The following is a 24,521-nucleotide window of genomic DNA, read 5'->3' on the forward strand; positions in this document are numbered from 1 at the left end:
AAAACTCATTGATACAATAGCAATATAAATATCTAGCACTGTCGCTTTATCGTTTTGTGAAAAGAATCCAGGAACAATTTTTATATTTAAAGTCACTATGATTTGTATTTGAGTAAAATTGATTCCTATCAAGATTAAATGTTGTATATCATTTAATCGTCGTTTCACTTTCAATGTTAAGTAAATGGCTAAAAGCTTTAATACCAAAACTCCATATCCGATGGCTATAAAGCAAATATTATATGCAGTAGAAAGCATTTCTGTAATAATTTTTGTTGCATCGAATGTTTTTTTTGTTTTTTTGTTTTGTTTTTTTTAAGAGTTTATACAATAAAAAAGATAAAAAGTAATAAGTTAGTGAAAATTTGCAATTGAAAAGCTTTTTTCATTCTTTAATTCAAAAAATAAGAATAAAAAGTTTCTTTGTATAAAGCAACATTTTCATTGTTCAGCACAGATATTTGATTTGTGCGAGAATGTTAATCACACTGTATCCTTTTCTAAGTAATTTTTCTAAATACGAAGAAGACTGCTGATTTTGAAAGAAAAAATTTTCATTGGCGATGATTCTATATCAATATGCGTGTAGTCAGTTGACCTCTTCGAATCCAACTGTTGTACTGATTTCTCACTTGCGAAGCGCAAAGTTTTATTCAGAAAGATGAGTTTATTATTTAGAGGAGATTATTTTACTTTATGACCTTCTAAATTATGTTAACTACGCAAGTAAATATTATTAAAAACTTACAGAACTTCTGAAGAATAAATGGTTATTTGAAATTATAACTTATCAAAGTGGCTGGTTTTGAATTTTGATGTATTTTTTCTTATTTAGGTGTACGCTGTTTTCAACAGTATTAACATGAAAAGTAGAAGGGTTTTGTATGATTTTCTTGAAGTGCTTGAGCCAACCAGATGAGGTGTCCACATGCAGCTTTTGATTTATCAAAATCATTACTAGATCAGATCATTATACACTTTTAACATACATAACTACAGTTCCCAAGTTATGTAACGGATGATGAGAAAAAAAATCCTGCGTTTAAAAGGGCATATCCCCTTTATTTTAAAAGATTTTTTTCAAATTAAAAAATATTATGCAGAGAATTTTTTAAGCTTTAAAAATATATATTTATTTATCTCCTTTAACTCCATTTATGCAAATTTTATCGATTCGACCTTTTACCGATCCTATAAGACGATGTATGGCAGTAAAGTCGATCTTATTTACATAATCATTTGAACATAATCACATAATCGTTTGAAAATTAATTGATTAACGATTATTTTTTTAAAATTGATCTGTCAATTAATCATTAAACGATTACCAGTCCTACATGTAACAGGATTTACCTGGATGACTTTCTAAGTACTTTATATCTTTGCAAGATATACTCAATTTTCTTCGAAATTCATTTGTTTTTGCTGCATCAATAAAATTTAAAATATAAAATATTGGATATCCTGTGTTTAAGTACGAGGGGTAATTTTAAGGCCTATTTTTTTATTCTGTTTTTTTTTTCTTCTTGTTTAGTTCTGAAAATAGCAAATACATTTTACTTCATGAAAATAAAAGTTTTAAAATCTTCAAAAACTGTACTTCCTCTATTTTCATTGCACCGTTCATTTGAAAGTGTTGCACCATTCATTTGAAAGTGTTGCACCGTTCATTTAAAAGTGTTTAAATGCTATTTTCCTTCCTTTTATAAGGGCAATGGTTTCCTCATACTTTATAAAGAAAGTTGAGAAAAAGAGAAGCATGCTCTAATAATGAAAACCTAACACTGAAGGTAAAACTTATAGCTTCTATATAATAATACGGTAGAGCACCAGAATACTATACTGTAGAACATCAGAAAATATTACGGTAGAACACCAGAAAAGTTACGCTTTTATAATAAAACAGTCAACTGAAAGTGAGAATAGATTTTTTACAAATTCTATTCTAGAATAGAGTATATAAAGCTGGTCATCGACTAAATGGAGTAATATTTTATGGACGGATGAGAGTAAGACCATTCGTTTTGGGTATAATATACTGCAGTTAATACTTATAGAGACTAGTAAATAAACCCCAGATAAACAGCAAAGACTCTAAAACGCTCTTAATGTAAAACCCCAGATACACAACAAGGTCAGGGTTTTGTTTTTCATATATCGGTGTAGAAACAAATTTTGTCTATTTTCACTTGTCACTTTTTTTAAACAGATTTCGTGTGCATTATTCTAAATGAAAAAAACTATAGTTCTCACTTTAAACGGTTACAGGTAAGAGGGGGTCAACATATTTTTATCGTTAAGCTCAAACAATTACTCTAATTTTTTTTTTCCCAAAAGTATTTACCAAAATCAAATTTTAAAACTAAGTCCCAGTCTTTTTGAAGATTTGTGCTAAATTTAAAGTACGGATCTTTTTTACCTTTGGACGAGAACTTGAAAATATTGAGCTGATTGGTTTATAAAGTTTACTTTCATCATCGATTTAAATTATTGGGACCAAGGTTTTTTTGTCCATCCAAAATTGTTCTTCCAGCTATTCAACAATCCAGTGCGTTTAAATTGTATCGCAATGTTTACATGAAAATAATTACTATTATTAGTTTCTTCTAATTATTATTATTTAATGTTACTAACAATTTTATTCATTTTTACAATAAAAACTGCTCAAAATTTTTTTAAATCGTTTTTTGTGTTGTTTTTGTATTGTTTTTATGCTGTTTTTGTGTTGATGGAATTTCAAAGAAAAGACGATTTTTAAAAGTTAATTTGCAGCAAAACCTGCAACCTGCAAAAGATTTTATTGCTCAATAAGGATCTTGAAAAACATAAGTGAGGTTTGTTTTATGCTTTCCAGATATCACTAGTCAGCGTTTATAAGGAATTTAGAAATAGACATCTGGATTTTAATATTCATTTTATTCTCGGAGAAAAACCATCCCGTTCTATAATTAAACTTTTGTTAAAGATGAAATACTCAAATTGGAGATTTTTTTTTTATACGTCTTATATCTCTTAAGATTTATAGATGCTTTATGATAATACGAATAGCTAGCAACGATTCTAGGAAAGAAAAGAATAAAATACACAATTTTTAAAAGTTAAAGAAAACGAGATAAATTAAAAAAAAAAAAAAAAAAGACCGTCAAGCTTATATTTAATTATCATCACCTGTTATTTCGTATTTTCATTTGCAGTACAAATGAATTTTATTTTAAAGATTATTTAATTTTAAAGAGTTTACCGTTTACAACTGTTGATGTTAATAATTGATTGATTTTTTTAAATTTTTCTAAAAAGAAAAATTTATCAAACAATATGATGCTACAAAATTCCCTATTAGATATTAAACTAATTGAATCTGTTTAACAAAAGTTATATCAAAAAAATCTTTAAAGAAATCTTTTATTTTTCAGGTTGTTTTTATTGCTCTGAAACTATTACTCCAACCTCGTTACAAGACTTCTATTTAAAACGCTTGTGAATAAAAGGAAAGGTTCAGAAACCCGGAGAACCAAGTTGAAGAAATAACATTTATAAACTTATTTCATCAAAAATTTTGCTTACAAGAATGCAAAATAAAATAAGACCTTTCGGTGGATACACTTTATTTGTTTTAGTTTCAATTATTACTGTTACAATGAATACCATAGCTCTCTACGGAGAAAGTTGGAAAGTAGATAAAAATACTAAAAAAGGAGAAGGATTATGGCTTACTTGTCACGGAACTTGCAGAGACCATGTTTCTGATGGTTATTGGCAGAATGCATGTGTAGCATTTCTTTGCATGTCAGTAGCCTTAAACAGCGTATCTCTCTTAACAACACTTTGCAACATCGCATGTGACAGCATCAATAATAACTCAGGAGTTGTACTCATTATGGGTTCAACCGTTTTCAGCTTTATCGCGGTGACAATATTTGTAAAAAAGACAATCGTTGATGTCAGTGTTGAGTATGGGAAATCTTTTTATATTAGCATTACTAGTTTGTTTTTTCTAGCAATTGATTGTATAATTTGTGTATTTTGCTGACCTATAATTAATTTTTGTTTTAATAAAAACATTGAATATTTTGCTTGGTTTTTAAATATTGGAAAAGATCTTTTGAAAAATGTTGAATTTTGCGAAACATGAGTTTTGAAGAATTTGGCATTTCCATTATTTCCCTTATTCAATTAAGAACAAGTTCTTTATTGTACTGTTGTGTTATTAACACGTATTACCATTTTACGAAATTTCTTAAACCGTTTCAGGAAGTCACATAAGTTAAAATAAATATTTGCTACTGAAGGTTGGAGTAACCTGAAGTTAGATTTTAATAAACCCAAAAACTCTATTAGTTTACCAGATTTGTTAGTTATATTTATAGGATTATTTGGGTTCGTTGCTCGGTTAGTTACTGTGTGACTCAATATTTATGTAAGAATGACCTACTCTCTATACTTTGGTTAAATGTTATGGTAAACATTTACTATTATTTGATTAAAAAGAGTAAGGCCCTTCTCATAACGATTGTCACATATGAGCCATTTCTTTAAACTGTGCATATAAACTGTTCTTTAAAAGCCTTTCTTATATCAAGATAAAATAACGACACCTTTAAGCCATATATTTTCAGAAAGGCGGAATTAGTTAGATTCTAATAAAATAGTTTATAAAAACCATCTTTTAGCTATTTGTTTAATTTTTGGATTTTAGTGTATAAACTACTTTCATTGCATTTTTTAGTTGATGAATAAATATTCATTGAAACTTTTGATTTAACTAGTGGCGTTAAAAGGAATGCAAATGGAGTGAACAGTGCGGCGATACCAATTTACGAAAGTAAAAAAAGTTGAAATTTATCAATTACCAACAAATTACGATATCGTTCATAATTTTATTTGCTTTTAAATTAAAAATTTTCCACGGTAGCAATATCAACCACAAATCATCGAGCAAGTACATTAAACTGTTTATGAACATGTGTGACGTAAGAATAATTATATCGTGAGCATCTCAGATGGATCAGTACGCTTTAATTTACATGAAGAATTACATAAGAAAATTATTTTTGAAAAACTGTTTTGAAAAAAAATTTGCTCATTTTATTTTCACGTTTCATAACTATGGATGAGACGACATCATGACTTGAACTTGTATACTAAAGAAAAATAAAATTCCTCATTAAAACAATTTAAAAGTTCATAAAAATGGTTTTCACAAATTTCGACAAACTTAAAAACAATTTGCTTGATCATCATCGTTGTTTGAAAGATATCAAAGAAATTCCTGTGTGGAAGGCATTTTTCGTCAGATGTAGCGGCTTTTAGAACAAGCTTTCTTAATTATGGTTTCAAAATATACCTTTATCCTAAAATAGCGAATTACTTTTTGAGTCTGTAAATTACTAGAATTGACGCTGAGATAGTTGCATGTTTCTACTAAAAGGTGTAAAAATAACAATAGAACAACTCTAAAGTAACTGACTCAATACCTAGAATTGACCTTCAGTTAGGAGTACAATAATATTTTAAAAAAATCACACAATGAAAAATAACGTCTCAAACTATTTACAAGACGCCCTTAAAGACAAATCGACGTAAATAACAGAAATGTTTAGCAAAAGAAAATAAAAACAAGACAAAAGCTTAGACTAAAGAATGGCTTTTCGTATATCTTCCATTAATAATTTTGCATTTTCAAAATATTTTGATTAACACTTTTGTTGAGTTGAATTCACCCCTTTGAACTGAATGTGCCTATTGTTTAGCATAAATTTCAGCTAGCTTAAGCAATCGAAATGAAAACTATTTTCATCTCGTTTTTTTGGTTGTTGTTTTCTTCTTCGAATTTTTCTTAACGGGAGTTGGGCTTCGTGAAGATTCGCTGTCTGACTCACTTGCTGATGTATCAGAAGAATTGGAGCTTTCTTCGCTTGAAGAGTCGTCAGAAGAGCTACTTGAACTTCCGTCGCTTGAGCTACCATCACTCGATGACGAATCTGAACTGCTTGAAACGTTCTTCTTGCCCTTCTTCTTACGAGCAGTCTTGTGGTGACGTCTACTGTCATCATCATCACTAGAATGCTTCTTACTTACTTTTTTAGATACAACTTTTTTGGTAGGTTTTGCTTTAATTTTTTCTTTAATCTTAAATAAAAATAGGCCGAAAAAAGAATTAAAACATAAACAAATTTATGTCTCTTCAAACTGAAGAAACCCAAAATGGAAGTTTAAATTGAATATGATTTAAATGTATTAAGTCAGAAACCCCAATGTAAAAAATCACACCTTTGCTTTGCTTTTCTTTTCAATTTGATCTTCTTGTTCCTCCTCTACATCGCTACTTTTCACAGTCTTTTTAACTTTCGTTTTTTTTGATTCATCATCACTTCGACTTTCTTCGTTGCGTTTTTTTTTGGGATCTTTTTTAAGAGGTTTCTTCTTTCTGTCATTTTCACTATCACTAGAATCCTCTCTTTTACTTTTAATTTTCTTAACATCCTTTTGTTTCTTTTTCTTTTTGAAGTCGTCGTCGTCATCATCATCATCAGATTCATCTTCACTAGAAGATTCAAGTTTCTTATATTTTTTACGCTGACTTTCTTTCTTTTTATCATCTTCGCGTGATTTTTTTTGTTTCTCAGAATCTTCTTTTGTCTTCTTTGATTTGTCTTCTACTTTTTTAGTTTTAGACTTCTTCTCTGGTCTTTCCTTTTTCAACTTTTCTAATCTTAAAAGTTCTTCAAGCTCCTGTATTCGCTTTCTTGTTTCTTCTTCTTCTTGCTTTGTTATCGCATCATCTGTTGGTTCTTCAGAAGATGATACTTTCCTTTTCTTTTTATTTAAAAACTGTTTTTCGCCATCTTTTCTGGAAGCTGGTGTTTTACTGAGCGAACGCCTCTTTTTTCTTTTTGAATTATCATCGGCATATGACTCAGATAAAGACTCAGATACAATTGTGGCATTACCGGCATTTGAAGAATTTGTAACATAGTTATCAGTAGCCTGCTCTCTACGTAATGACTCGTTACTATTAATAGCAGAAATCGAAGAACTATTAGCTTCCGCTTTTTTTGAGTTGGAATGAGACTTCCTTTCGGTATCAGAGGCGTCTGATATATCCATATCGGACCTGCGATCGCTTCTTTTGTGTGAGTCGCCAATCATGTCATCGTAGTCTTCAAGGACATGATTGTTTAGCGTACTTTCAAGTTTTTCCTCATACTTAGTATCTTTAGTTCTTCTTTCAGCATACCCGTCGTAACCAAACTCACGAATAACACTTTCCTCATCATTTAAAATGTCATCTTTCTTTTCTTGTTTTTCGATGCTGTGATTGTCAATACGATCACGAAGCTCAGAATAACTGTCTTTATCTTCTTTAGAGTGATCTCTTCGCTTAAGGCGATCATCAACCCGATCATCAGCGCGATCTTTTGGCGATTTACGACTACTGACTTCTTGGCGAGATTTTTCTCTGCTATTTTTTGTAGACTTTACTTTTTCTTTTTTTTCTTTTTCTAAACTATTACTTCGGTAGGGTAACTTTTTGTGAGTATCAATGCTACGATCGCTGTACGTATCTTGGTCACTATCAACTGCAACATCTGGGGCGTCAGTCTTATTTTTCCGGGTTTTATCAACTGACTGACTTTTACTACGTTTATGTGGGTCCTTACTACTCGGTACTTTACGTTCATTGATACGTTCATCTAAATCTTTAACATTGGATGATGCCTCATAAGTTGAAGGTGGTGTTGAACGTTCTTTTCTAGATTTTATATCGTCTGTAACAATAGCTTTACTTTCTGACCGAGAATGCTTTTCGTATTCATTCTTTCTCGACTTTGAGCGGCCGAACTCATCAACTGAATCTTCGCGAGCTTGCCGTTCGTCACGCGATCTTTCTCGACTTCTTTGTCGGCGACTTCTTGAGCTACGTCGTTCATCGTCACTATTATCACGCTGATTTCCTCGCCGTTCTCGTTCTCGAGCTTCACGTTTATTTCGACGCTCAACTCGTTCACGTTCTTTTTGTTTATAATATTCATCACTATCAGTATCACTTTCATGTTTTTTTCTTTGTCGCTCTCCACTCCCGTTAGCACGATACCGCTCATCTTTTCGACTTCGTCTATCTTCGCGCTCATCACTTATATGATAATCCTCACGATTGCTTCTTCGTCGCTCAGTTGACGATTTCCTTTTACTTACTTTGTGAGAGTCTTCATCAGTCAAACTAAATCAAAACGTTTTAAACCGAAATTGAGATTACTAAAAAATACAATAGAAATGTGAGAAGATACAATAGAAATGTGAGAAAATACAATAGAAATGTGAGAAAATACAATAGAAATGTGAGAAGATACAATAGAAATGTGAGAAAATACAATAGAAATGTGAGAAGAGTTTTTAGATGTCAAACTTTAATTTCGACCGTTACAACTTTCAAAAAGATCATTATCTAACAAAAACAAAAAAAACAAACTTAAAACAAATGTTAAGAAAATTTAAAACATAATTCCATACTCTCCTGGCTCTCTATTAGATTCAAAATTCCTTTTTCGATTTCTTTCAGGGGAGCTTGCATAATCATCAACCAAAGCAGGTTGCTTCTTTTCTTTCTCATCGCTTCAAAAACGATTAAAAATTTATAACTACTTTAACATTCAACTGCTTTGACTAGACGAAGAGGAAAAAAAAACTGAACAATTAAACACTTTATATAGTATACAGAATTTCTTTTTTAAAGATCTAAAATAGCAAAAAGATTTTGCAATGAAATAATTTATACGTGACCAAGTATTTAGTTACCTTTTTCTAGATTTACTTGATCTATGTCGCTTTTCATCATCAGACGAGCTTAAATTCATAAAACAAGAAAAATAATAAAGATAAAACTTGTTTATAATATCTTTTTGATGAAAAACCTGTCTTTATGCATAAATCTTTTCTCATATGTTTAATAAAAATTTTATGATCATAAAAAGACTTTTCTAAAACAAACAATGAAACCAATATTTTAAATATGCATATTTCTTGCAGGCCATTCTATCAAAAGCACCGTTGTCTGATATGAAATGACAAAGATTTTTCTGCATCCATAAAGAACAACACCCTTAAAATTTCAAATAGAAAAAAAAAAATAACCGTTACACCAAAAAAGAAAAACCAACCTGAAATTTAAATTGTTTTTTAACTTGATTAGAGATAAGTTCATTAAGAGCTGAAATTAAAGATTTAGTTTGAATATACATCATGCTCTTTAATAATAATTAACCTGGGAACAACCTGAGCAATATATAACCAATATTTCCAATGAGGTAACTTCTAGCTAATTTGATATATCACCTTTTTGATTAAACAAATTATTAAGAAAAACCTTATAAAGCAAGTCAAGAAATTGATCTTTTATTTAATGATGGGCACCTATCATGTATTTTCATTAAGTTAGTAGAAAAAACAATTAATGAGAACATCAAGTCAAACTAACTCCATACAACAATTAAAAAATTACAACCCTTAGATATTTGTTCTTTTAGAATATTGACACATGAGTGGACAGAAATTTTATGAGGATAATTTTACTCGGTGTTTGTGACTTGCTTTGCTCAATTTAGCATCAGAAATTGTTTACTAATTATTTAAGGCCTGGACATTGTGCTTTGGAAACTTAATATTTAAAAGGAGAGCTTCTACAGAACTTGATTGTTTTTGCTTTTAACTTTAAATACTGAATTATTAGTTTTGTTTTTGTTATTGTTTAGAATTGCAATTGCAACAGACAAGATGACTTGCAAAGAGAATTTTGTAGGGTACAAAAAATATCAACTCAAAGTCTGAATTGGCTCTTTGAGAGAAAGCAAATAATTAAAATATAAGCAGAAACAATTCAACTATAGCACAATTGTGGAATGCCTAGATAGAAAAGAAAACATTGTTGTAAAGGTACTGGATGCTGGTTGCAGACCTAATGCTATTAGAGATGAATTCAGTACCACCAGGTTAGTAGCCCATAAGAGCAAAATCCCTAAATATTTCGAAATTAAATACGTAAGGGATATGTATAGAAGGTTAGGTCAGTAGGTTTTTCTTCAGAAGGAGCTACAGGGCATTAGCTTTCTTCAAATATAGCTATCAATAACTTGTAAGGGCCTTAGACACATTAGATTTGAGTGTTATGGACTTATCTTACCATTATAAATTTTAAAAATTGAACAATATGTAACCAATTTATTCCCCACAAACTATTAAACTATATTTATGTTTACTTGGAGTTGCATTATCAATGTAATGCAGTATATGAGGTATATATGCATACATTTATGTTGACTATAAAAAAATTATATTAAAATTAGTCAACTTAACTATAGAAAATTTATAGTTATCTTTTTTTTATTATAAAGTAACTTAAATCAATCCCAGATGTTTAATTTTATTCCATGTTAATAAAAGTAATGATTCAATTTATTTTTAATAAAAATAGTTCATTCTTTGAACTTACAAATATGAATATGCTTTGTATGAATTAAATTCTACAAGAAAAGTAAGTTATTCCCAGTCAAAAGAGGCACTTATAGTTCTTTAACAAACTTTCTTACATAAATCCATTTGCACTTCCATTGTTGTGCAAGTTATTTTTGTTATTTTTAAACACAAATAAAATCAAGTGTTTGGTAACTTGTATCAATAACTTGTAATAATAGTATAACAAATATCAATAATTAAATTATTTATTAACAATTATTATTTTGTTGAGTATAGATTAGAAAATGCTATACCATTATACAAATACATACTTTTAAATTACAGATAAAGAAAACTACCACAAAAATGACTGATAGATCAAAAGATGATACAAGATATTTTTAACTTGGGGCAAGATTAAACAGAAAGAGGAATATAAGAAACAAAAAAAAGAATTTAAAGCCAACTCAAAAACTCATTAGATTAAAAAAAAAAGGCAACAGATGCAAACATGACAGAGCCTGGTCAATTGGGTTGTCTTCAAACTCAGCTAATGTCAAAGATTGAGACATTAGTGATGCTTATATTAAAGTTCCAAAGGCAGGGGAAGTTGAACATAGCACTAAAACCAAAGATAAATGCAACAAGCAATTGAAAACGAAATGTTCATGCTAGAGAATGAGAAGAGAAAACTAATTCACAGCTTTCCCTATTGAAAGATCTTTAACTTTTTAAAGTATTTTTCTCTAATTCTATCGTTCTCAAACAAGATTTGTTTTGAGAACGATAGAATTAGAGAAAAATACTTTAAACTTTTCTACAATGCTCTAAAATCTATTAAGCTTTGAAAGTATTTGCCAGTTTGCACAAAACTAATCATGGCTAGATGACAAAATCATGATTGATTCATGCTTTCTTTGTGCATACTTTTATAAAATAAAAGACAAAAATAATAACATTAAAAATGAGAAAATTGGTTTTGTAAATAATTCCAAATTTTGCAACCACTTTGTCTTATAGTTTTATCTATTTGTAAACTATTTATATTTAAATATTTTAAAAATACTTTTTAAATTGTAGTTTTATTCTTTACAAAATTTTTTTTTTTTTTTTAAAGGAAAATACTGCTTTGCAAATGTATTTTATAAAAATAGAAAGATGACAATTTTAGTGGAGTTTAAATGATCTCAAAAACCTGTAGATATTACATTGTTAAAATAATATATCAAGAGAAATGTTTTAGTTATGAAATATTGTTAGCTACTTTACAAATAATTATTTGATTAAAACAGAAAAAACAAAACTCACCTACTAACTGACCTATCACGTTTTCTACCTCTATAACTTCTATTGTCATCTCTTTTGTCAGAGCTGCGATCATTTCTAGAAATAAAATTTACTCAGGGTTATAAACAAACATTACAATCATTAGCTTAGGATATGCAGTAAGATTTAAATGTGTTACTAGTTACATATTTCATTACCTTTTCAAACATTTGAAACAAAAGATTTTGCACAACAGTTATGTTTTGGCATGTAATTAAATGATTTTAAAAGATTATAAAAAAGAGTAAGAAACAACTAGTTAATTTTACAATTTAATATATTCTATTTATATATTAATACTTAACATAAATTTTTGGTTTTTTAAATTAATGATAAAATTCAGAAAGATTAAAGTAAAGATTTCTTTGTTTAGATGTTTGAAAGAGCCATTGGAAAAAATGCTATTAAGTGTTTTGTATTTAAATTATTGTAGTTAACCAATTTAAATAAAACAAAAGAGGAAAAATTTCATAGAAAATTATGATAAATTTTTAAAATACCTCTCTTTTTCTTTCTCTTTTGCAAGCTCTTTCTCTTTTTCTCTTAAAAAAAAATAAAAAAAAATGACAATGATGTTCAGAATGTTGTCTTTTTTAAAACATTAAAAGATATTTTTTTAAAAAACATTAAATGATTAATTTAACAGTATAAAAGGAATATTAGTGATATCATAATTGTATTTCTACAAACTATAATCAAAGAGGTTTCAACATAATAGTTAAGAAATGAAGCATATCTCTGTTTATTTATACAGCTACATTTAAGGCTATATACATATACAAAGATATGTTTCATTTCTATCAGGTAATTACAATTGTCAAGCAAAGTAAACATTGGTTAACATGTTTACTTTGGTTAATTTTTGTCACATCGGTATACTTTTAATTAAATTAACTAGGTATTATACATTTGAAGTAAGAAAATGCACCACAAAACTCAAAGAATCATGGCATGATTTAACTCATTTACTAACTTTAGTGATTACATTTCAATTTTTCTTATTATTATTACTATTAGTTATTATTACTGTTAAGTTATTATGGCTATTGGTTGTTATTGGGTTATTATGGCTATTGAGTTAGAGTAAAAAATGATAAATTGAATTAGAGTAAAAAATAAACATCAGGTAACTCTGGTCAACAAGGTTTTTTCCATTAGCAACCTGGTTTTTAAATATGACTTTAGTTTTTCCTCAGCACATCTTGTTTCTGAGAAAAAATTATAATTTTATGAAATTTTGGTTGTTTTTCATTGAGTATACTGATTCAAATGTAGTAATACTAACACTTTTAGTTTCAGATATTGTTCCTACTGGAGATTAATGTATATAATACACAAATCCTAATTTAATAACACAAATGTTTTTTGGTTTAAGGTGGTAGACCACTATTAAAAATCGAAAAAATCATTTTTTCAATTTTAAAGTTTTTAAGTAATATAATTATCGTAGATTACGAATTTCATATTAGTTTTATATAAAAATAAAGCTAACCCTATTAAAAATCAGTTTTTAACAATGCGGTTTATTTGAAGTGTTTAATGTTTTTTTTGTTTAAATGTGTTTTTCTCAGTTCTTTAAAATTCACGACTTTGCGGTAATTATCTCTTGATTCTCTTAACCGATTTTCATAAGATTTTAAGGAGTTGTTTCTTTAGTTATTATGGATGTCCCCTACCACTTTTATTGCATTATGATAACTCGATAAAAAGATATTAAAGCCCAAATATGGTCAAAAATGCCCCTTAAAAAAACTGTTTAATGTTTTTCTTGTTTTAGTACAGGATCTTTTTTATTATATTAAAAGCAAGTCTGGAAAATTTCAAGTTGATACCATACATAGTTTTTGAGATATTCACCGCAATGATATAACCCTACTTTGGGGTTTTCGGGACCAAATTTCTCAAGCCATTTAATAATTTAAAAAAAAAAAAAATTGTCATTAAAATGTAAATTTTAATCAACTTATATAAAAATAATTTCTAAAATGTAATTTTTGAAGGATTTTTTTTTATTAGTGGTCTACCACCTTAAAATATATTTTTCCTATTCATTATTGGTATTCTCCTACATATTGAGCAGTATCCATGGTTGTGCCTGGAGCCAAGGTTGTGTAAAACTCTGATATTTTCAGCAACATATGTGATTCATTTATAATCCCATTTCAATGAAGGATTATTACAAGATATCTATGCAAAACATGTTTGTTGTATTTTAGAATCAAATTTGGCAATCAAGGTAAGGTTTGGGCATCACATTATCTGCACTTTGTGCTTAAATCATCCTAGTGGCAAGTTGAATAGATAAAAAACAACTATCCTTTTAATTGTCCTAATGCTATGAAGAGATTCAATTAATCAACATAATAATTGCTATTTTTGCTTGGTAATTATACCTGTGATTATACAGTGAAGAACAAATGTAAGACCATTTATCCTGCAATCAGCTCTTAGGTTATTATCCGAGAAGTGCTTGCCAATAAAGACTTGTATTTGTCCAAGGATAAAGTGGATTTTCTTAATTTCCAGTTAAAGGATAAAACACTTGTTAGAGAAGGATATCTTAGTATATAAATGTAAATGAAATCTGGATATAGTCACATTCTTTAAGACAGATGGCCCTGAAGTGGTATTGAAGAAATTTAAAGGGATCTATGAGAACTTCTTATGTTACCACAAGTCAAAGTAGTTAAGTCAGCACCCTTAAAGTTAGAAAGCATTTCAATGTAAAGAAATTCAAAGATACTGGAAGTATTTGGGAATACTGTTGTGGGAATTTCACTAAGTGCTTTTTAAAATTATAAATATGGTTGATTGTAAACAAATGATAGATATGATATGCAATGATAAAATGATATGTATTTTAATGGAATCTAGAATATCATCCATATCTTTAAATTTATCAGTTCATACATAGCTTTCTCTACAAAAATAAAGCACTGATTAGTCTGGACTGTGTAACTATATAATCAAGGTTAAAGCATTTCCTTCTCATTTAAACTCATATTGATTGGAATATACAGATCAGACAAAAATTACACAGAGTAAAAAGAATTACTTTTTAACTGGGTGGCACTTAAAAACTTAACAATTCCCTTAATTTTGTTTTTGTTTATCAATAAGTTTTTTATTTATTCATTTTTTTCAAAATTTTGTGACATTCAGTTTTAAAACAGAAAATAAATATTAAATCATTTAGTTTTTTGCTAATTAAATAATGATTTTTACAAATAAACTAAATAACATCTTTAATAATTAAGTAAATATAAATAAAACTTTTTTGTGTAACTTATATCATTTGCTGTCCTGTGCTCAAGGATGTGATACCTTTTCATGAAGTGTATCATGAAATCAAACTTTATCAAAACAAATGTAATTTAATTAGCCTGTCTGGTACTAGTTATTATACTATATAATAGTCTGAAAAAAACTCAGTAATTTAATCAAATAAAACCAGGAATTTACATGTACAGTCATAGTACTTTTCATATGGCATGGTCCAACCATACATGTACAATAATTGTACCAGACAGGTTAGTAAAAGATTTGATGACATAAAAAAGGGCTTATACAATGTGAAAAAAGTAACAAAAGCTTTGTAAAATAAAATTTTACCCTAATTTTATGCAAACAACACACATTAGCATAACTTTACCAGCACCTTAGACTTTGTCTCTTTAGTCAACACTAGATGTTAAAAAACTGTCTTTGTAGATTTGATAATGAAGTTTATTAAATTGCAAAAAACCATAGTGCATGTTAAGACCTAATAACAAATTAAAATTGTTTTTTTTTCAGCCATGATTGAACCCATCAATTTACTTTATTAAAATGGTGCATTTGCAAACATGTTTTTTTGTTATTGTTGTTAGAAGTATGCATCATTCTACTTACTGCACACTATAGCTCAATATATATATATATATATATATATATTTTCTGCATAAATATTTAACACAAATCTTTTTAACAATTCCAAGTTCCAGCTTTAATTTACATTTTGTAGTACTGCATCAAAAATCCATCAGACAAAACTAGCTCAATTGCACAATACAATATATGCCAATTATCAACTCAGCAGATATGCTCTGTTACATAAAAGATTTTTAGTGAAAAGTTTTATACAAGGTTTATTAGAACCAGGTAAAGTAAATAATGAGCAAGTTAGCATTAGAAACATGCGTAGAACTTGATTGCAAGGAAGAGTAACAGCAGAGAAGAGAAGTGATAGGAAATATCCAAAGATCTTTTCCAAGCTAAGCTGTATTCACACTATGAACATGATGAGAATCATTAAACATAATATTTACCTTTTGAAGTCCACAAAGAAATCTTTCATATTATAACTATGATGATATAAACGAAAACCTCACAAACTCTAAAGAAGAAAATCATTCTCACCTGATCTAAGGCATTTTTAAAATTTCAACACAAGCAAAGTTAGCAAGCAAACAAGAAATGCAAGTGTTGAACCATTTCTTAGCAAACAACCATCATTTGATTGGAGGAAAAATCTGAAATAACGCAAAATAAGTTTAGTATGTTGTTTAAATTATAACGAAAGGCTCAAACTCAATTTGGAAAAATTTATTTACCAGAATCACTAAAAATAAATACAAAAAAATGATGCCTAATATTATTAACAACAGTTTTACTGCAACTTTTGATTATCATAATTTCATATATGTTTTTAAAACTATGTAAAAGGCTCAGCACAGAACAGCAAATAATAGTAAGTGAAAAGACTTCCTTAAACTTAAGAAGAAAAAAAAGTATAAGATTTTTTAAAGCAGTTTTTTAAATTAAGAACCCAGGCAAATACTAATTAAGGAGTGAAACCATTCCATTGCGTGAATTCTAAGTTACTACAAAAATGGCTTCACTCTTTTTCAACAAATTGTATATGTGCACTAAATACAGTAAGTGAACTTAAGGTAAACATTCTTAATAAAAGTCATTCAACTTAATGTAAAGCCAAAGGGAAAAAATAATTCATTTTATTAAGTATATTAAAAATGACGAAAAATATACAAAGTAAATATATCAGTACTTGCTGATAAAATAAATCTTACCAAAATATGTTGGATTATCATTTAAACAGGAAAACAATAACTTGTTTTTCTGAAACAAATTTTACAGTTTGTGAAGGTTCCATAAAGTGTAAAAGTTAGAATATATCAAACATGAAACTAATTTTAGAAAGAAGTTACTTTGATTGTTTATTCATTAAATGAATTGCATTTTTTTAACTTAACTAGAGATAAAACAGGGTTTTTCTTAGTCAAAAAATTATGAATCTAAGTTAAGTATACAGTTTAAAAAAATTTAAAGATATTAAAATGGTATTAAGTTTATAAAAAGTATTTTTAGATTTAGTCAAAAGGAGCTATTAACAAAGGTCACTACAATAATCATTAAAGCAAGAGAACATTATTTTGCTACTACTTGAAAAAAATTAGGAATAAATAAATAAAATAAGGAACTTATTTTTATATAGCAGAAGATCATTTACCTTGCTTTTTCTCTACTTTTATACTTCTCATCTCGCTCTGCTTTTTCAGCTTCTCGCCTAGCTTTTTGATGCTCTTCTTTAAATGAACTTCCTTCAGGAAAATCATCTTTGATTCCAAATGCATCTCGCATCTTCAAATTCTTATTTTCATTAGCTTCAGCTATTTGATGAGAATCCATACCCACAGTACTAAAAAAAAAATAGAACCAAAAACTCAGTTTGTAACAATTCTAATATATTAATACTAAAACTTGTTTTTAAGCTTAACAGAATGTAATAAAATCCTAATATATTATAACATAGAGCCTAAAAATAGTTCCCACTTTTAAGTGACTATAATTTTTACAAACATAATATTAGTTCAATTTAAATTCAGAAAAATACCTATATAACATGAAAAAGTAACAACTATTTATCTTTCACATCTTAAAAGCTCTCTATTTTGTATGTATGTATGTATGTATGTATGTATGTATGTATGTATGTATGTATGTATGTATGTATGTATGTATGTATGTATGTATGTATGTATGTATGTATGTATGTATGTATGTATGTATGTATGTATAAATGTATGTATGTACGTACGTATGTATGTATATATGTATGTATGTACATACATACGTACGTACATTTGTATGTACGTACGTATGTATGTATGTATGAATGTATTCAATAATATAGTCATGTGTATTATTATTTATAAATATTATATTTGTAACATATATTTGTATTTATATGTCATGCATCTTAACAAAAGTGTTAATGGAGTTTATTCAGTTAAAATTCTTCTGATTTTAAATGCTTCTTAGTTTTAATTATTTAAAACTAGCAGTAAGTTAATATAATGAGTATTTACTTAGATCCTTGTCTGTTTTTTAAATTCTACTGAATGAATTTTCCTTACAAAATTCACTACAAATTTTTGCTGTTGATAACAAAAAATATAAGTAATAGTAATTGTACAAGTCTTTCGAGTTTTTCTTAGATAAACTTAACACCAGGCAAAAGGCTTGTCAAAGATTATCACTAATATCTTTGATTGCAATAAAATAAAAAAATTCTGTATGTGCTGAACAATTGTTTTTGGTAACCACCCAACTACTAGAATTGCAACTTCTTCTGAGTCATTATTTTAAAACACTGTGATTTCTGTACACTTAAAAGAAAGTTCAGCACTAAATTCATCTGTTATTGCAAAACTTGCAACAATTTTAATATTTTCTTTCTTGAATTCTCTTTTTTCCAGAATAAATGATTATATTGAAAGAATTTTTTCTGAATATATCAATCCCTTAAACCTAATAAAAGTCTTCTGCCACTTGTTTTCCTGTACTGTTGTAATCATCTTTCCAGTAGAACTGGAGGCAATCAGTATAGACTAGATTTTAGGTTTTCACCTTTTTGATGCAGTTGTTTCTGACCTAATATTTTTACAAATTATAGTGTTTATAGTTTTTTAGTGCCTTTTCTTATTTATAATTTTTTTTGTATTTTCACCTATTTTACCTTTTTTCACCATTTTACTATAGATCGAGAAAATTATTTTAAGTATAAAAGATTTGTTAAACTAAATTAATATATCATTTATTATATTTATGTAATATACAACAAACAATAAGACTATTTAGATTATATTATATTCTAATTAGTCTTATATCATCTATTATTCTTTGATTTTTGAATTCAACACTTCAGCTTTTGTAAGTATATAAAATAAACACTGAATAAATTTAAAGCTGTTCATGAAAAAATGTTGCACTTTGCAAAATGTATGCAGAATAACCAAGGTTTCTTAACATTAAAAGTCATGTTGAAAATATTTACTGATAACATTTCTAATGATAAAAAAAGCACTTAAACAGATGAAAAAGTAGTTGCAGTCAATAGAGATAAAAAGATCATTTAGTAATTACCAAAAATATTTTGTGAGATGTATTTATAACATGCAATTATAGTTTGCATCATCTCACTTAAGATAATTAAATCTTAGAAGATTATTTAAAAACATTGATAGTGGCAGAATATGTGATAATGAAAATTGTTACCTTTTATTCTAAAAATGCTAATTTTTTAAGTACCTAAGGGCTTGAATTAACATAAAAAAATCTAATTGCAAAAATTTTTCATGTTTTTATTATCCACATTCAAATATTGGTAGGGGAGGGGGAATATATATATTTTTAAATGGCATTATGTAGTTATATTTACCTAAACATGTAATAAGTATTATAATGTAACAGTTTTGCAGATTTCAAATAAAACTCCAGGCATCAAGCAATTAAATAACCTAATATGTACATCTTTTTATACAACTGCTGATTATTTCTTTCTTCATATTTCATTAGGATTATGTTCAATAGCTATTTTTTAAGAACAACTTTAGTTTAAACAGGCTTGGTCGGGAAAGGCGTGCCATCGCACTCTAAACTTGACCACGCATTAGGTATTTATTTGCGAGAGCTAAGATGTTTTGAGAATATTTCAAAATCATCAGCGAAGCTATGGGCAAATCGTTGCAACTAAATATTGTATGCGTGGTCAAGATTAGAGTACGATCGCACGCCTTTCTCGAACAAGCCTGGTTTAAACAGAATTAACAACAAAAACTAAAAAATGATAACATGTTAGATAAAACCACTGGTCATAAAATGATTAACCAAACTTTTAAAATCAAACAAATTCTCATTGGAAATTGCATTAAACTTAACAACTTTTTATGTGCATATTTTAGTCATATGTACTTTAGAAATCTATTGTTTAAATACAGTTTTACAGATTATTTATAGTTTCTTCTTTTCAATAAGGTTTTTAATTTTTTTTATTTTATTGTTATTAAGTTATTTTTAAATAATCTAATTTAATTATATGACCTTATTTAACTTAATTAATTCTCAGAATGTTTTTTAATAAAAAAAAAAAATAAGAGAAATTGCAATTGCTGAAAAAAAACTTAATGCCAACATGCAAAATGAATTTACAAATTGCAATGGCTATAGGCTTAATTTGAACCCTGTATCTCTTTTTGGTGTTTTTTTTTACTTAAAACTCCAGTCTCTAAAATTCAGTTATCAATAACACACAATCGTAAGAAAATAAATCATTAATGAACATTTAACATTTGAATCATCACTGAACTTGTTCATGTGACAGAGTAAAAGCATGCTTCTGTCATTACTAATTTCCTTTTGCAATTTTATTGGATAATTTAGCATTATGATCATAACTAAACTAATTATTAAAAACAAATGAATGGAATTGAGTTCATATTCCATTTCAAGTGACTCTTTTTATTCAACAGGGTTGAGAATTAAAATTATTTTCTAAACATGGTTAAAACAGAAAGATTGAACTCATATGGTGCAATCTAGTCTCATTGTAACTATTAATACCTAAAGATTACTTAACAATAGTAATAGCAATAGTTCATTATCTACTTAAATTAGTTCAGTGAAGCTTGGTAAGTTACATAGGCTCATTAAGTTTACTAATTTCTTTATAAATGTTTAACAGCCATCTTTTCTTGCCAAAATGTTACATATCTGGCCATCTATCTAGTAAGAAATGGACTAAAAATATCTGCTACCTTCCAAAATACAAGATGTTGATAAAAAAAAATTAAGTTCTTTACCTTGTAACAGTTCCTATCTTTGTTAAACCTTCTTTTTCAAGCAACTGATGTCGAAGTTCTTCAATTTTGACTTGAATTTCCTCATTACTCAAACTAAACAAGACGAAAATTTAGATAACTCCTCACAAAATAACTGCTAAAAATGAGTTCTTTAAAATAGGTTATCAGTTGTTGATTAGATTCATTATTGATACATCTTTTCTCTCCTGAGCACATTTTAATCTTTAAAATGATTTCTACAGTTAAACATTCAATTGATTTAAAAATTCAACCATAAAACAGAAACATTTATACCAATACACCTTAATTGGAGTATTATGTGAATACTCCAATTAAGGTGTATTGAGATGAGGTGAATGAAGGTGTATTGGGATGAGGTGAATCCTTTCTTGAATTTTCTTTGTGGCTTCTGCAGTCTGCACCCAAGCTGGCAGATTTTTTTAATTTTGTATACATGAAATAATTAAAACTACTAATCAAAAATTAAATCATGTGCCATTACTCACCCTTCATCCTCTAGATCTTCTTGAAGCTCTAAACATTTTACTTCAATTTGTCTTTTACGGTCATGCTCTAAGATATCTTTATTGGGTTTTTTTACCAAAGAAGATTCATAGCCACCCAGCACATTACTGTCATAGCTGAAAGGCTTATTGTCTTTTTTGTCTGTTTTTACATGAGATAGATTTCGTGAGACATAACCATTTGTTCCTGTACCTCTGACAGTTGACACACCAATTCCGTTATACATCACAAATCTTATAAATTTGTCATTAAAAATTTGTCTAAAGATTTTTTTCAAAATTATAAGTCAAAGTGAAGGAAGGTATGAAGAACATGCTATATTTCAAATTTATTCAACATACAATTTAGAAGTTTCAAAAAATTTATACATACATACATACATACATACATACATACATACATACATACATACATACATACATGCATGCATGCATACATACATACATACATACATACATACATACATACATACATACATACATACATACATACATACATACATACATACATACAATATACCCAAATTGCATTATTCAATCTATTGTTGAACTTTGTTCTAAGTCTTTGTTCTAAATTTAATAACAATGATGGCTGTTAATGAAATTACACCAAAGTGCAAGTGGCTTGTGTATAAGTTTTTCCATATAATTACAAAAAACCTTAAATTAATACATGTTTCACCATCTGTTGTAAAGAAATTGAGATTTATATATCATCAATTTTAGATACTTTTTCATTCATTTATCATTACGCAAAATTTTAAGTGGTTATCTATTTATACATCATTGTAATAGTACTTTGTAACATCAGTATGCATTAATAATATATAACTTGCTGTAGATCTTTTCTGGTCTAAATTGTTGCAATCAATTTTAACAAAATATTTCCAAATCAGCTTTTCACTCATTAGTTTTGCTCATTTAAAATTTTAAATTTAGACTAAAATAGTTATTAGTAAGATTATTAAAAAGAAGATTGTAACATAGTAAGTACCAATTAATTTACCAATTATTGCTAAAAAAATCCAATTATCACAAAAATTGTTTGATATTTGCTTGCTACTACATTCTTTAAAGAACTTTTTTAGACACTGATTATTGAATTTTTTGTCATAAAGTATAGAAACCCAAATCAAAACTAAAATTTAAAAAGTAAAGATTATCTACCTATATCTAAACCTTTTATCACAATTACCATAAATGAAAGTTTTACTATATATATATATATATATATATATATATATATATATATATATATATATATATATATATATATATATATATATATATATATATATATATGTATATATATATATATATATATATATATATATATATATATATATATATATATATATATATATATATATATATATATTACCAATGTTACCTTCAATAACTTAATTTTAACCCATGAAATTTTTACGTGATAGTGTCGATCATTCAAATACATTAGACTTTTGTTTTAAAAGTATCAGACAAATTTATATCTATATATAAATCTATATCTGCTTACAAACTTTGCTACACCAAAAGTAATTGCTGTTTTAAACAAATAAATAGTTTTAATTCAATAAACTTTGTTAAACTTGATTTATTTTTGCCATTTGTTCATTATTAAGGGAAAGCCCAAACTTTGTTGTTTACATCAGTTGCAACTTTAAAGAAAAACTTTAACATATTTTAATGTATCCTGAGTTTATTGGTTTTTGCTTTTAAGAAAACCTGAGAGTAAATTTCAAGACTTCAGAAATATTAGTCTGCTTGCAAATTGCTTTATTTTGTTTTTTTAAAGAAAGTTCAATAAATTTCAATTATGTATAACTAATTAAATAGATTTAAAAACTATTACAAATTAGTAACTGCATAAGATTAACATAATATGCATTTCTTAATACTTTATCAAAAAATTTTATAACTTCACTAACTTTTTAAATAAGCAAGTTTATATTTTCCATTTTATAAAAAGATAAATAACAAGGTAGGTTCATTTTCTGCTCAGAGCATGTTCTAGAAAATGATTTTAACAAATTAGACTGAGAATTTTTTATACAATACATTTTGAAGGTCAATATGAGAGACATTTTAAGTTGAGTTCTTTTTTTTAAATATCAAAATAATTATTCAAAACATTAATAAGTAACAGTTACACTATCTTTATAAATGTTTGGAACCTACCTTCACAGTAGAATTAGATAAATATGTTTTAAAATACATTATTTTAAAGTACTTAAACTTAAAAGTGCAGTGCAAAGAATAGTTTTTTTTAAAATAGATTTAATTTCTCGTAAAACACTTTGATGTTTAGCAGTAGCCTTGCTAAACGTTCTTTAACTACCGTACCATGTTGAATTCAGCGGCCCTATATTGTCTTAACCGACCGCTTGTTTAAGGAAAAATAATCGATAAACCGCAAGTCCCATTGGTAGAAACTTACATACATCGAGGGTCATTAAATCTTTGATCAAATATTGGGTTAGAATTTGGGTAAAAAAAAATTGTGAATTAAAAAGGATTTAAAAGTAGTAGTAGTAGTAGTAGTAGTAGTAGTAGTAGTAGTAGTAGTAGTAGTAGTAGTAGTAGTAGTAGTAGTAGTAGTAGTAGTAGTAGTAGTAGTAGTAGTAGTAGTAGTAGTAGTAGTAGTAGTAGTAGTAGTAGTAGTAGTAGTAGTAGTAGTAGTAGTAGTAGTAGTAGTAGTAGTAGTAGTAGTAGTAGTAGTAGTAGTAGTAGTAGTAGTAGTAGTAGTAGTAGTAGTAGTAGTAGTAGTAGTAGTAGTAGTAGTAGTAGTAGTAGTAGTAGTAGTAGTAGTAGTAGTAGTAGTAGTAGTAGTAGTAGTAGTAGTAGTAGTAGTAGTAGTAGTAGTAGTAGTAGTAGTAGTAGTAGTAGTAGTAGTAGTAGTAGTAGTAGTAGTAGTAGTAGTAGTAGTAGTAGTAGTAGTAGTAGTAGTAGTAGTAGTAGTAGTAGTAGTAGTAGTAGTAGTAGTAGTAGTAGTAGTAGTAGTAGTAGTAGTAGTAGTAGTAGTAGTAGTAGTAGTAGTAGTAGTAGTAGTAGTAGTAGTAGTAGTAGTAGTAGTAGTAGTAGT

General features: G+C 27.6%; 2 protein-coding genes and 1 long non-coding RNA gene across 3 annotated transcripts in view; 1 reads left to right on the forward strand and 2 right to left on the reverse strand.

The window, feature by feature from the left end:
- LOC145184741 (large ribosomal subunit protein mL37-like) overlaps nucleotides 1–24,521 on the forward strand; it is a 253,325-nt gene that overhangs the window by 194,489 nt on the left and 34,315 nt on the right. The window lies entirely within an intron of this gene.
- Nucleotides 5,629–23,775, reverse strand: LOC145184677 (uncharacterized). The gene is made up of 10 exons (XM_090091966.1): nucleotides 23,618–23,775; nucleotides 21,422–22,009; nucleotides 20,916–21,008; nucleotides 17,285–17,473; nucleotides 12,276–12,317; nucleotides 11,758–11,832; nucleotides 8,797–8,844; nucleotides 8,512–8,613; nucleotides 6,271–8,221; nucleotides 5,629–6,129 (listed from the first exon to the last, which is right to left on the reverse strand). The coding sequence occupies exons 2-10, from the start codon at nucleotides 21,664–21,666 to the stop codon at nucleotides 5,794–5,796; spliced, it is 3,081 nt and encodes a 1,026-aa protein (XP_089948092.1). The 5' UTR covers nucleotides 21,667–22,009; nucleotides 23,618–23,775; the 3' UTR covers nucleotides 5,629–5,793.
- On the reverse strand, nucleotides 16,174–16,894 carry LOC149886270 (uncharacterized). Its single transcript, XR_016453823.1, has 2 exons — nucleotides 16,845–16,894; nucleotides 16,174–16,286 (listed from the first exon to the last, which is right to left on the reverse strand). It is a non-coding gene; the product is annotated as an uncharacterized LOC149886270 (long non-coding RNA).

The sequence above is a fragment of the Hydra viridissima genome, unplaced genomic scaffold, assembly GCF_058129835.1.
Source record: "Hydra viridissima isolate aposymbiotic clone 2 unplaced genomic scaffold, HvirCarnegie_v1 scaffold_7, whole genome shotgun sequence".
In the NCBI taxonomy this organism is placed as follows: Eukaryota; Metazoa; Cnidaria; class Hydrozoa; order Anthoathecata; family Hydridae; genus Hydra; species Hydra viridissima.